Source organism: Podarcis liolepis, assembly GCF_965112155.1.
Source record: "Podarcis liolepis genome assembly, chromosome: 2".
Taxonomy (NCBI): domain Eukaryota; kingdom Metazoa; phylum Chordata; class Lepidosauria; order Squamata; family Lacertidae; genus Podarcis; species Podarcis liolepis.
This window is the reverse complement of record NC_139555.1, coordinates 58,414,883-58,429,850: the sequence shown is the minus strand read 5'-3', so window position 1 is coordinate 58,429,850 and position 14,968 is coordinate 58,414,883. Positions and strand designations below refer to the sequence as shown.

At 38.7% G+C, this 14,968-nt stretch overlaps 1 protein-coding gene across 4 annotated transcripts in view; it reads right to left on the bottom strand.

Annotated features, from left to right (window-relative positions):
- Window positions 1–5,590: 5,590 nt before the first annotated feature.
- The window catches only part of DDX46 (DEAD-box helicase 46), a 36,510-nt gene continuing 27,132 nt past the window's right edge, over window positions 5,591–14,968 (bottom strand). For all 4 annotated transcript variants that reach the window (XM_083487975.1, XM_083487976.1, XM_083487977.1 and 1 more), the window contains exons 21-24: window positions 12,044–12,262; window positions 11,093–11,237; window positions 8,855–8,928; window positions 5,591–7,213 (exon numbers count right to left, since the gene is read on the bottom strand). In XM_083487975.1, coding sequence (XP_083344101.1) covers window positions 7,166–7,213; window positions 8,855–8,928; window positions 11,093–11,237; window positions 12,044–12,262 — 486 coding nt within the window. In that variant the 3' untranslated portion in view covers window positions 5,591–7,165. The remainder of the gene's footprint in view (window positions 7,214–8,854; window positions 8,929–11,092; window positions 11,238–12,043; window positions 12,263–14,968) is intronic.

The following is a 14,968-nucleotide window of genomic DNA, read 5'->3' as shown; positions in this document are numbered from 1 at the left end:
TTTTTTATCTATCTATCCTTGTAGAAAGATCTAGGATGAGTGTTACCATGATCCTTCTCTTATGACATCAAACCTGCAATCCTAAACACACTCACCTAGGAGTAAATGCCTTTCAATGCAGTGACTTTTATTTCTCAATAGATACTGATAGGATTGTACTGTAAGTGATACAGGAGATCTTAGCTTCATTCTGTGGGTGATTTCTATACCTACACGTGCTACACAATATTAGAAATATTAAATTGAATTAATATTTGCATATTCTTAGATTAGTTTTATAAAATGCTATTCTACTTGGCCTTTATAGTATTCCATAGCAATATACAATTTCAAGACTGTTGTGTCATCTGTGTTTTAAACAGATTATCAGATCAAATGTATTGTGACAAAAGCTTTCATAAGTTACATCTGATAAAGTGGGCTCTCGCGCAAAGCAGCTTATGTCACAATACATTTGCTAATCTTTAGGGTGTCACCACCAGGACTCTGGTGTTTTTAAATTATCTTCTGATGTGGGCATGTGAAGGGTTAGTATCAATGGCATATCTGCCTCAAAACAAAATTTATTTTACAGCATTTCCTTCAAAAGGGCCACCTTACTTCCTTTACACACACGCGCACACACACACACACACACACACACACATATAAATAAGCATTAGATTTAAAGACTATTTTTAAGGAAGACATTGTGTGGATTAAAAAAACACAAAACCTTGTTATTTTGAACAGGGAAGACAGCTGCTACCCTGCTGCCACACATTACCCATAAGTAGCTGGGTACATGCAGCATGAGGCAGCAGAGTCTTTGCAGCAGCAAATAAACAATTAAATATTAATCTACTGCACTCTTCATAACGCTTGCAAGCGGAATGGAGCCAGAGTGCAGTTCCCTTGCTGTCTCTTTCCTTAGAAAGGCTTGCTATAAAATGGTCTCCTTTTAGAATATGAGCTGAAGCACAGAATCCGTGAATGCTGGACCCTTCATCCCAATATTAAAACCAAGGATTACGGAAACATAAACCTTCATAATTTATCTGCACATATTCATGGTGGTACAAACATCAGTTATTCTTGTTGACAACATATTCATTCTTCCTTCAGTTAAAGCAGGTCCTACTTTTGTGTTACAATAGTGTAAACTCCTCTGCCACCACATTGATGTACAAATGTATCCACATAAATGCATGTTTACATTAATGGAATTTCAGTGTGATTTATAAACTCATAGGATGGCCATAGTTGGTTGCAGGCAAACCCCACTGAAAACTATTAGCTTGCATCTCTAGTAACTAGATTCTGTGAGCTACCAGACTAGCACATAATTTTGTCTAGTCTAAGGACCAAACAATTGTAAAAGACAAAACTGATGCCCCACCCTCATATGAGTGCTATTTCCTTGTAACATCTAACAAAAACATGTGAACCCTTAAACAACCTGAAATCTGGCTACCTAAGGGAGTGCTTTGTTATGTGTTGGCCTGAGCTGTCATTAAGGTCTGCTGATGAGACCTTCCTGGTTGTGCAGCAGCCTAGAGAGATGACAAGCAGAATGAGAGCCTTTTCTGTTGTGGCACCATCTCTGTAGAATCGTCTCCTCTCATAATTAAGGCAAGCACCAACCGTGCCACTTCATATTTTCCCCCTCTTATCCGCGTCTAGTTCCCTGCCCCCCTCAGCAGCAGAATCGTTAAACCACGTCTGCTACCTTCCTCCTAGGACTAAGGGACTCTGCTTCACATTTCACATAACAGCCCACAGCATTACTGCACTGGGGAATACTAGGGTTGAATTACCACTCATTGTTCAGTGCTAGTTAGAACATATTCTTAGGAATGAGTTGCCTGTATTTCTATTTAAACTGGATTATATTTTCACCTGGAATTACTGGGATTGGCAAGAAGGCATCTATCATGTCAGATTATTACTTAATGAATTACTGCCATGCGTTTCCAAAGAGGTAATAAACTGTTGCAGCAAAAACAGCAGTGTTGCTGCAACTTTAAAGACTAAGCAATTAATTATAGTCGCTTTCATGGACTAGAGCCTACTTCAGCAGATGAATGGAAAATTACCCCAAGTTGGCAGGTGTAAAAATATATACATTATAAATATATATACAATGTTAGCTGTGTGGTCAGATCACCATCTTCTGTACTGCTGCCACAGTGGTAGACCAACTAGGTTGGGTGTCCTTCTGAATTTTGGGAAACGAATGAATTCCAGTATACTTAAGAACTGTTCCATTGATGGGCTGGTGGACCTCAAACATTGACACAGTGGAAAGCAAACATGATGTCCTCCTGCTGCTCTGGCTCAGGTTTCTGATACAAGGGAAAGCTAAGGATATTGAATGATAAACAAACTACTGTGGAAAGTTTATGTAATATCAGGTTGATATGCTTAAAAAAACCATGTACCACAGCACTCTATCAATACATGAAAATGCACATTCTGTACTTTAAATCACTTCCTTACATCTCTATAATGTATTCATTACAGTAGTGGGTGAAAGCCAAAGTAGTTGGGTGACATCCAATTGTGGCAGCCTACTAGCACATATATTCTGCTATCAGGAGCACCATTCTTCATATAGCACAGCCAAATTCAGAGGGGGCTTAGGCCTGTAGGAGAGTTGTGCTTAGTTTTTTAGGTGCTGTTACATTACATCTGCTTGCACACTACCACTAACTCTCCCACTCCTTGCATGAACATGTTGGAAAATAAAATACCCTGTAAAGAGCAAGGTTGGTAAATGTGTTAGAATTATATGCCAGGGCAAACAGAATGAGGTAGCCTGAGAAACAAGGTGCCCTTTAAATCTTGGGTTCAGCAGATGCTGCCTACACGCACGTGTAATATTTTCACCACAAGAGGTCTGTATTATTATAGACACACCACAGAATTTCCTCAGGAAACCCATATTTTCTACCAGACTAAATAGGCTGTTTGGCTGTGCTTTTCAACAAGAATGTGGCTTTTTAAAAAATGGACATGACCTTCCCCTCTTGGGTTATGTGATGGCTTTTGTTCTCTAGCTGAGATAGGATTGTTAAAAATATTCCAGACCTTTGGAATAAAAGCAGCTGCAGAAATGAGTAATTTATCTTACCTCAAACCAAAGCCTTGATCTCGGGAAGAATTAGAAAGGGCTGAAGTAACAGTAGTATGAGTTTTTGCATGTTTACGGAACACTAAGTAGCAGAAAGAAGTAGCACAGAAACCTTTTCAGTCAAACCAGCTTTTGTGCTCCATAATGATTTTGTTAATTATGTATGAGACTTATTTCTGCCTCACTGATTTTAATCTTATCTGTGGCCTCCCTAGAAGTCTGCAGCAAAAAAGCAGACATCACATCAAGTCATATTTGTAAGACATAGAAGACATCCCTTAAAGAATGGCTTTTTCTCCATATACAGCTTTATGTAGCTTGAATAGTTTTTCTGACTGAACCTCTTCTTCCTTTTACTACTCCTCCAATGTAGAGGTGGAGGGGGTTAATCTTTTTCAGTCAGTGGTAGGAAAAGTAGATATTTTATTTATATATCACTGAATTACAGTCCTCTCTAACCTGCGTAAAGAAACTCAACATAACAAAAAATGAGTAGTGTGTGCATATGCAGAAGACACCATCAATCCTTAGCCTTGCAAATTGCAAACTATTTTTTCTGATTCCCAGAGCAGGCAGTCATGTCCTTTCCCTGCACCCCTATGATTTCCTCTATATTGATCAATAGCTACCTTCACAGTAGTAATTTATTTTAAAGCATGCTTTCTAAACAAAGAAGTTACTAAACCCTAAAATTAAGGCTGCAATCCTGCACTCCCTTCCCCAGGAATAAGTCCCATTGGGACTTACTTCTGACTAGATAAATACAGGACTGCACAGTAACTTATCTTTAAACAGTTTAAAAAATAATTTTAAGGTTGATCTATGGACTTTACATTTTTCAGTCAAGAGTGCTGAGCAAAAATGCATTTTTCCTGTCCTAAACCAGGGTTAAGTAGAAGGCAGAATTTCTTCTATTCTAGCCTTTAAGAACACAAACTTGTTTAAGCAGATACCATATTTGGAAGAGATCTTGGTCAAGAAAAATAATCATAGGAGCAGCACATTCCTTTTCAGTCATGTGACTGGAAAAGCAAGCAAATAAACGTGCCCTAAAAGGCGGGGTAGAAATATATTAAATAAACGTGCATGCACACGCAGGAACACTCTCCCCATTATGTTAACATAAAATGTTACCAACAGATGATAGCAAGTTGCAAGTGGTATAAGATTTGCAAAGCATCTTTCAAGACTAAATACATTACATAAGATGACAAAAGGTTTTGCCATCAGAGCTTAAATCATAGGCAAGACACAGCAGGGGAGGGAAGTGAAAGGAAAGGGGTAGATGTTTGAGAACAGTTAGAAGTTGCACATCAGTTAGAAGAGAGGCACATTTTTTAAATCAGGAACTGTTATTTTTAAATACTTGTACCCCACCCTTCTCATACATCAGTATCAGTTAAGCTTACAATAAAAAACACTGATATATAAAAATAAAAAAGCTTAAAACCGGAAACAGGCTCAGCAGATAAAAATATTATAAACAAATAAAAGGAAGGAGCCAGCCAGATGTCAGGTGGTAAAGAATTCCAATGATAGGGAGCAGCAAGCAAGAAGAGGCAAGCTCAGGATATGGAGGATATAATCCTGTGGACATTACAGGAGCGAAGAGTGTGCTGCAAGAATGAAGGCATTTAAATGTTAACAGAAGAAATGTAAGTAGAATATGAAAAGAATTAGCCAATATAAAAAGAATTACCCAATATAAAAAGCAGAAACAAGCAGGAAACATAGCTAGAGGGACAAGTTGAACAGATTATGAAGAATCCAAGGAAGAAGAAAGAGAGAATATATGGGGAGCAAAGCAAAAGCAAGCTTACAAGTTGATGGCTCATCAATACCTAAAAATCAAGTTGTCAAAAAGTATTTCATTTTTATGCATAGCTTCATTATTATTAATTTCAATTCTGTAACACTACACATTTTAAAGAATAAAATATCAAAACAGTTAACAGCCTACAAACTTTGTACAAATTATACACGTAAAAGGAAGTGTTGCATAAAGTAGTTTAGTAAGCAGATGATATGGTATTATTCAGGATGCTAAAAGTCAAAGCAGACTTCAAAGATTTCCAGTGGGAAACAGGATGGACTTTTTGTCTGATCCAGCGTATCACTTTCTATGTCAATTTCCACAGAGGTAGCAAATGTGTATGTACTGACAAAAACACCTCCTATATTTGGCATAGCACCCACTATGTCTACAAATATGCACGTACTTTTCTTTTAGCAGAAGCTGGCTGACTCAAGAAAACATCCACGTCTCAAACCAAAATAAGCTCAGATCTAGATGAGAAAAATTCAACCTTAGTTTTAAAGCATTTCAATGTTTCTAGATTTGAAACTGTAGTTCTTGTGACCTGTTGCTTATCACAGACAGCTCCTGACATTTAACCTTCCTTTTAAAAATGTAGCTGAACTGCTGGAGTGAAATACCAAGTCTGAGCCAAGTAAGGAAAAAACCTTAGCTATTCAATATTTTCAGAAAAGGAATACACAATGACGTTTTATTTTATTTTATGAGGAAGTTAGAAAACACACATATAATGAAATTTTCTTTACAAAGACCTTGTATTCATTCTAAAACTGAAAATGACAGGTATAGAAAGAATTAAGTATCTTCTCAAATGAAATGTTTCCAATACCATGGCTTCTCAAAGTAGTTCCCATTGCAAAGTATTTAACAGCACAATCGTGCCCCTGCTAATCTCCTCACCTTCCCATGAATTCTTACAGCCCAGTGAAAGTGTTTTAGATTTTCTTTTAAAAACAAAACAGCTACAGTCCTACCACATGGCAAGTCAAAGCTGTTGAAAAGTGAAGCATAAAATCAGTACAACACATGTCATTAATCTGGCAAAATATTTTGGGAAGTCCAACACAGTTAAAGGCAATTCATGCTTTGAAAAACACATGAGCTTGTTTTGGTGTTCCAGTTTATTAAATTTAGAGCCTGATTTATTTAGATCAATGTACATTTTACATATTAAAATTAGATTTTGCCCCATAGCATCACACTCTTCTACAAGACAGACATTTCAAAACTGAACAAATTTTCAGCTCCAATTATTATTGCCATTGTTTACACAGTGACGCAATAATAAAGGCAAAATTACAAGATTTTGAGAAAAGTTCTCTCATAAATGTTAATGTGATAAGAAGTGGAAAACAGAACAGCTTTGGAACCAGGCAGAGTTAGACTAAGTTCTCAGTTAAGTGTCTACAGGTCAGAGACTGTCTCAAGTAGGCTACCATATTCTGATACAATAGCTACCAACATTGGAGGTGATTGACAAACTATTTTCTCATATGCCGACACAGAAAAATGGGGGGGAATAATTAAAGAATATATATACACACACATTCACAATAAGCTTGACTAATTCTGTACTTCCCTTATGGAAAAGATTTCTCATGTAATGGAAGTACGATTTCTCTCATTAAATAATAAGTTCAATTTAAAAAAAAACACACTTTTTTTGCTAATTCCTAAAACCAGACATGTATAGAAAACTTATTTAAATCTTCCAAATTTCTCATTTTGCAGGAAAATATACAGACACTACTTTTGTTATCCTTATGCATCGAAGTCCATTAAGAGTTTAAGTACTCACAATTTCCAGGCCATTTATATGGTTCTAGAAGTTCACATGCCTCTCACTGATCTATCTTGGAATGGGAGGAAGATGGGCAAGGGAGGTTTTTTCTATGCGAGGTGGGAAACTTCAACCTTTGTTGAAGTTCAACTACCACCCCCTGTTTAAGATTTTTCAAGCTGAGCTTATACTAGTTGTCCATAAAAGTTGTAACTGACTTTATTCCGTATACTTAGAAGCACACAATTTTTTTAAAAAAACTTTAATTATGCCCTCCTGAAACTGTTGTAAACTGCGCAGAAAAGGACCCCCTGACAAAAGTAATTTTGATCTTTAAAAAAATCCAGCATGACTACATTAAAAAATGTAATTTACAATAAGCAGTGTAAATAGCAAAGATAAACAGAAACGACAAGTTTCACAAATGAAAACTGGCAGACATATTTACTCCAAATATTTATAAAACTTTGTATCTTCCTTTGTTGGTTGGTTGGTATGAATTTTGCTGTAAGAGAAGAAAGCAGTATACGATTAATCAGACATGTAGTTAGCATACTTTCTAAGCCAACTCAACTATAAAAACAGTAACAAAAGTATATTACAGTGTAGCAAAACAAGAGTGTCTAAGGGCAAGGAAACACATAATGGAAAGCTCAATAAAGCATTTGATTGTGAGCTTAAGTGTCTGAAGTCAGCTCACCATGGAATAAACAAAGAATCCCAAATCCGAATCCAAAAGAAACACGATACAGAGCAGAAAATTATTAACATTGGTTTTGAAAAAAAAGAAAGCTTCAATTTACAAAGGGAAATAAATCAGTTGTCTTCTATGGAAAGGTAAGAGATGTTTCCAAAGAAGCACATATGCAACTCTCTTAATTTTTTTAATGTACAAGGATATGTTTGTTAACCCCTTGGAGAGATGTCTCTAATAGCAAAATCCTCACAGTATTCTGTCTCTATCTGTTGCTATAACAGACTAGCAAGAACACTGGGGGGCTGACTGGTCCAGTATTTCTGGATTTGAGGTATTAAGTATAAATAGCTTAAGGAAGCAACCCTATGCTTCTGTGGAGGGCGCCTGGGAGGCTGCTGAATAACTTGAACCTTCCTCTCCATGACTAGAAAGGGAGGACCATGCTCAGAGGCCTCACTGGTTCAGCAGCACAAAGTCCTGTGCCACAGCTTATTTGTCCTCTGCTCAGAAGGCAGTAAAACAAAGCGAGTCATTACAGGAGCATGTCAGGGCAGATTGGGGGAGGCACTGGCTCTCCTGGATCCAAAGCTCCTCCATTTCCCAGAAATGCCTCGAGAACGCAGGAGTAACTATACCAGTTCTGGAGCTGGTATAGGTTATGTCCCCTCCCACTGGAAACAATGGGAGGGTTTTTCAAACAAAGGAATTGGTGAGGAAAAAAGAGGGAGGATTAGGTAAGAAGCCACCCACACAACTATATTTTGCCCTGTCTGGCATAAACCTGGTAGGGCTTTGGAAGTGGAGGCTACTTCACCCCTGAGTCTCCCCTGCCCTCCATGAACTTCGTAGGATTAATCTGTCCAGATAGTATTGCGGAATTATAGCACAAGTGGCAAACTGCATCTGGCTAATCCAGAATTCCTTCATGCTCCTTGAGCAGTTTCTACACATGGGTGGGGCTGCCCACCTGTCATACGGCATCAGGTGATTTTCCTTTGAATCTCTAAGCATGCTCCTGATTTTTCCTTTGCAGCTCTAGCTTAATACACTTCTAAGATCAAAAGGAAAACCCCAGAATTCAAGTTGTTGCTGCAAAAGAAGAAATGCATTCCCGATTCTTCCTTTAATCTGGTGCTTTTTTTAATTTGGCAGGGCAACAGAAAAAGATACCAAAGTGCCAAATTCTATCAGTGGCTGGAAAGGATGAATTGGCTGCTCTCCTATTTATTCCTTTACATTTTAGCCATGTGAATTTACCTGCCCCTCACCTGCTGTCACACGATGTCAGGTGTCGGAGAGGTGGGCGTGGTTTAGACCAAACTCATGCCACATGTCAAAAGGAGAAGCCTGAAAGGCCTAATTAAGCCCGTGGGTGAGCTGCTCCCCACTGCTGATAACTGCTATGAAATACCTGGAATTTCAGACAAAAATTATGACTATTTCACCTACCAGTCTGATAAGCTCTTCTTTGATAAGCCTGGTGATTTCTGCCTTTGCTTTCTGCACAGCCAATTCATTGGCACCTGAAAGCAGAAAATAAACAAAAATTAAATCATCAAGGATGAAGCATGCCAACAGAAGAATCACATTGTGCTGGTAACCATGAAAGTGCTTCAGTAATCCAATAATTTGTATATTGTGACATTAAACCTACATTAAGTTTCAAAATGTGCTTTCTGCACATATTCACATTACCAAGAAATTCAGCAAAAACAGAAAGAAGAAATTATTGAACAATGGAACAAGCACCCTCATGTCGCCTTAAATCCATGGGGTTTGCATGGAGTTCCCACCAAAATTAATAACAAGGATATACGTATGGGAACGTGCTTGCCAGGGTTACATATTTAGTGAGTTTTGTATGTCTGAATAGCTATGTAGAAGTGATACACTCCTCTCTTTCTATAACATTACACCAAATTTAAAAGCCATTAAAATAGTTTAGGTCTCAAACAGTGGCTTCCCATATGAAACTGCCTGCACACTTTGATTAAATAAAGGAAACCCTGCTCTTCACTTCCTTCAAATTATCAGCTCTATCTTGTATAACTCTGATCAGTATGTGCATTTTGTGATTGATGGTGGGACTCGACTCACTTTTTCCAGCCCTGTGGGTGGTGATCTGAAAGGAGGCCTACTCGATGATGGGCTGCAAATGCCCCCAAAGAAAAGAGTGAGATGTGCCTGTAACTAAGAATTCAACATCCTGAAGTTACACTGGCAGCGTCTTATGGTGACGGTGGTTAGATAAGAGGTAGGAAAAGAGGCTTGTAGAATCTTTTTTACCATCCTCCTAAAAAAACCAAAAAGGTAAAGGACCCCTGACAGTTAAGTCTAGTTGTGAACGACTCTGGGGTTGCAGCGCTCATCTCGCTTTACTGGCTGAGGGAGCCGACGTTTGTCCACAGTTTTTCCAGGTCATGTGACCGAGCAACGGGAGTTCACTCAGTTGTGGGGATTCAAACTGCCAATCTTCTGATCGGCAAGCCCAAGGCTCAGTGGTTTAGATCACAGCGCCACTCGTGTCCCTTACCATCCTCCTAGCTGGAGCCAAAAGTAAAATGGTGGCTGGTGTGCAGAGGCAATTACCTGCTGCATCCCAAGAGCCCTATTTGCTGAGATGACCTGTACATGCAAGATGTGATACAAATTTGTATATGCCTTAAGAGCTTTTAATTTATTGGAGCTGGCCCTAATGTGGCTCCCCTCCCCATCACATGGAAACATCTGACAATATGGAAGATTCCTGCTCCAATAACTGAGGCTGCCAGGAGTGTCTGGTGTTGGTCTTAGAACTAGAACAATGCAGTGGAGTGTGCTCACCCCCCTTTAGTTGAGAGAAATACAGGGAACAGGCCCTGTCTACCACTGACATTTCATCCTGCTACTGTATGGGCATTTCCGGTTGGGGAGGACAAACCTGAATCTACTCTGGTGTGTTACCCTGGTCAAGACTGGGTACCTGTTTTGCTCCAGCTTAAAAATGCCACCACTAGAAGCCCTGCACTTCCCCTTGCTTTTGACAAATCATTGCAAATATCTTTAGAAGGTCAAGTCGCTGGCTGGTTGATGGGAAAGGTGGCTTGTAATGAGCTGGCAGCTTGTTTGAACTCCATGCACCTTCACAGTAACCACTGTAACCGGAACACACATCCATTGTCCTTCATCTCCAGGTGAACCAATGGGAAGTCCAGATGGCAGTATTTAAAAATGTAAAAGCTACTATTGTTCAACTTGCTCCTTTAATTTCTTCTTGTCAGCAATTTTGGACACTCTGGTCAACAGTGAGCCCTCTGCTGGTGTGGGCACACAGGGAAATGTCAGACCATGTTGACTCCTGAAACTGCTCAATATTGCTGGTTTTCCACACCTCTTTGCAGACGTACCCTCCTGAATACTGGCTTGTGTCAAATCGACTGTGTGGTTAATCACTACAACCAAGTGAGAGATAACTAGAGCATGCACCACTCTGGCAAGAGAGTCTGTGGGCAGATAGAGTCTTAGCCTAGTAAACAGCTGCCCTGGACACAGAATTGTTAGCCTAGTTAGCTGCAATGCTTGCTAAAAACACGCCCTATGTGGCATTCATTTTACATTCACCAGACGGCTGTAATGGGAGTTTTCCCATAACAATTGTTAGACTGTACTAAATATATTGTTTTGGTGGAAATGATTAGCAATACTCACTCTCAATGGCCAAGTAAATTTTTCGTTCTCCCTCCTTGGGCTCTTTGCCTGGAGGAAAGTATGTTCCTCTGATTGTAATGGCAGCTTCAGAATATTCACTTATTCTGTGCAGGGCTTCCTTTGATGTTACTTTCCACCTGGCAGTCTGTAAAACAAAAGAAGCAAAGAAAAGGAAAGATGCTAAGTATTAAATCTAAAAAGGCTAAGTGGATTTCTAAACAAAGGGACTTCACAGTAAATAGCATAACAGAATGACCGGAAACCAGAAATGGGGAGATAGTGTAAGTGATTAATGCTTTGATATTTAAAATTAAAAAAAATATATTATAACATTTTATAAAAAATACAATAAGCACCATTTAATAGTTCTTTTCTCTCATCACTATGCAGGACAATTTTGAAAAGCTAAACACTTCTTAATGTATCAGAAATAGTCTATATAAAACATTATCAGAAGACAGCTATATATATGTGCAAGCTTTCCTCAGATAATCTCTTATTTAAAAACCACCCTGGTGGAAGTGTAGTTTTGTTCATGAATGAAGTCTCTGCAGTGAGCTTCTGAAGTGCCTTTATGAGTTGGAAAGAAAAATTATTTGGCAGAATGTCAATGGATTATTAAGTGTGAATATAGTTGACATATTTTTAAAGTAATTTTCAAGACAACAAAAAATATATTGGTCAGAAAACAAAAAGTAAGGAAATCTTATTCAGTAGAAGAATATCTTTTCCAGTGTGAAAGTTTCAATCCTTCATTAAACCACAAATGCTGCTGACTAGTGAGAAAGTCCATAGTTGCACAGCAGCAGTTAAACAGTTGATAATATTAAGGATGGATATGGCAATTAAGAAACTATGCTAGCAAGAAACTGTCTACTAGATTCCCAGCTAGAGACCTGAGCTATCCAACCACCATTGCAATATGAAGAATCCACCACCACAAAATCTTGCCTGTGGGAAATCATTGATCTCCAGTTCTTCCTCATATCTTTTAAAAGATTCATTTTGTCCGCCTTCCTGTTTTTCCTCCTCTTGTTTCTCTATGGGCACGTAATTCAGCTTGGCATTGATCTTCTCAGCCAGTTGTTCTGCAATGGTCTTTGCAGATACGGTTGGAGCCTGAATGGTGCCACCCCTCAGGATAGCATTTGTAGCTTGCTGCATCACATCCTGTAATAAGGTATTTTTTTAATAAAACAAAACAAAACAAATTTCAGAAACATACCACAGCACAAGGTGGTACAAGAATTTTATCAGCATATGAATGTTGTTTCATAACCATCTGTGCATATATATTCTAAACCTGCACAAATGAGACGTCCCTATCACTGACTAATCCCAAGCCCCCTTGGATGTACAAGCAAAACAAATGTTGAATTGAAACAAAGACAATATTATCCCAGGATAACTAATCTCATAAATTCCCAGATGGGTAGCCATGCGAGCCTGTTGCAGCAAAATCAGTTAAAAAGACTGGAAACAAAAATGCTTGTGGTACCTTAAAGGCTAACCAGTTTATTATTGAATAAGCTTTCATGGATGATGAACCATAAAAGTTTATGCCATAATAAATTTCTTAATTTTAAAAGTGCCATAAACTGCTATTTTTAATCATAAAAACGGGCCTTCAAACAGTCTTTGCATTCTAGTAGCAACTATATATATATAAGCACAGCACACCTCACATAAAAAATTGATACAATTTGGTGTTCAAAGTTAAGCCTGAAATCAAACACAGTGTAGTCAGAAATGCACTAGATATAATCCAGGTTATAGCAGATGTGACGTGCCCAGGTTTTGGAAGGAACTGCCAGAATAAATAATGCAGGCTAGGGCCACTGCTGTGACAATCTACAGATCTGCAATACTGGATATATCTTTTATTTAGATAATAAACACAGTTTATTTTCCAAGAGTGATCTTGTTCATGTATCGTTAGACCCTGAAATTTTAACAGTGGAGCTGCTCTCATTACAGACTTAAACTCATCAATACATTATCAACTGGGCAGGTCAGCTATGGGCCAAATTATAAGTGACTGGAGCAGCTACATGCATTCAAGTATGAAGCAGAACATCTGTCCTTTTTGAATTTTTATTTTATTTTATTTTTTGCACCTAGGAGTATATGCCAGTGAGGAGAGCTATTCTTTCCTTTGCCCGACACGGCTGACTTCCTCTGCTGTAAGCATTTTTCTCCCCACTTCAGATATTAGAGTTGGCTGAGAGTGTTTTGAAGCAATGGAGCACAAGGCAAAGTAAGGGATGGCCTAGCTTCCCTCATCCATGTACTGTTTTTTATGTCTGCCCAATTAAGGCATGAAAGTGAGACATATTCCTAAATAAACATGGCTGCCCCATCACATCAAGTTTGGCCTAACAGAACTAAAACAGCATTTTGCTACCAATTATGCTTTTAAACGGAAATGCTGAAAAGCACTAGCAGGCTCTTGTCCAATTTTGCACGGGTTTACATACAGGTATGTCTAAAAACATGGCCTAAACTGTATTGTGTTGGATTGTTTGCAGAATGAGCTTGGACTAACAGCTTTATAATAAGAGGAAAAGAATCTGGAACAGGATTAAGCACATTCTCAAAACAGCTGCCTCCAAGTTATGACTCCCTTTCCTAGGTTGCAACTCTGTATAAGCAACCAAGTGGTGGGGATCCAAAAAGCCCAAGGGTTTCAGGATGCTTTTGTTATACAAAAGAAAACAATGCTAGGCAAAAAACTGTATTTGTAACTCCTCTGTTCCAAACACTGCTTTTCCAGAAATCCACACCTGCATTTTCTGCATGCAATTAGTTGCATGCATCTTTGGATTCTGGCCTAAGTTTTGAATGGGGTTTTATCCTAGTATAGTGGTACCTCGGGTTAAGAACTTAATTCGTTCCAGAGGTCCATTCTGAACCTGAAACTGTTCTTAACCTGAAGTACCACTTTAGCTAATGGGGCCTCCCCTTGCCGCTGCAACACGATTTCTGTTCTCATCCTGAAGCAAAGTTTTTAACCCAAGGTACTATTTCTGGGTTAGCGGAGTCTGTAACCTGAAGCATCTGTAACCTGAGGTACCACTGTACCATGAAATACCTTCTATGAGAAAAACCCTCTGCTTCTTAGCAAAATGAATTCACCCCAAACATAAAATCCAAGGACGAATAGGATTGAATAGATTACACCCAAAAGTAATATAAAATTAGTATGGTGATGTCTTTCACCTGCTAGTGATAATCTGAATGGCATGCTATTTATTCTCTGAATGATCCCAACCAGTCACTGATCATTCAACTAGCTGCTATAACTGGTTGCTCTTTTTTTTGCTATGACAGGAGGCTTTTCATATGGTTTTACTGCTCTACTGCATTTATTTATTTATGATTGTAACTAAATTTTTACTATTTAGTTTTATGTTATGACCGTTAGTTGCTCTGAGAGTCTGTGCTGAAAGAGCAGCAAATAAATTCTGTAGCATTTTAATGCCTCCTGTTACCAAGACAACTGAGCCAACACACTCTCTTGCCATGGAATGAAATTACCTCAGCATGCCAAGATAGAAAAAAGTGACTGAGGTGCTTCAGCAATGGAAATGCTCCCGATTTTACTGCACTGTGACAGTTTCACTGCCGCACAGCAAGGCAGGGAGCGTCCACACAGCTGCCTCAACAACCAGGGCATGTGTCCTACTCCCTTCCCTGACAGTACTGCGGCGGCATGGCCAACACTAGCCATGATAGTATGATTCCCTCTATGTTCCTTGACTGGTTAGAGTAAGTCAGAGGAGAAGATAGCTCAGACCCAAAAAATAAGTGCCAAAATACCTACAGAGGAAGAAACGAGAGTTGTGAATTGTTGCAGAGAAAAGAGATCCTGTTTAA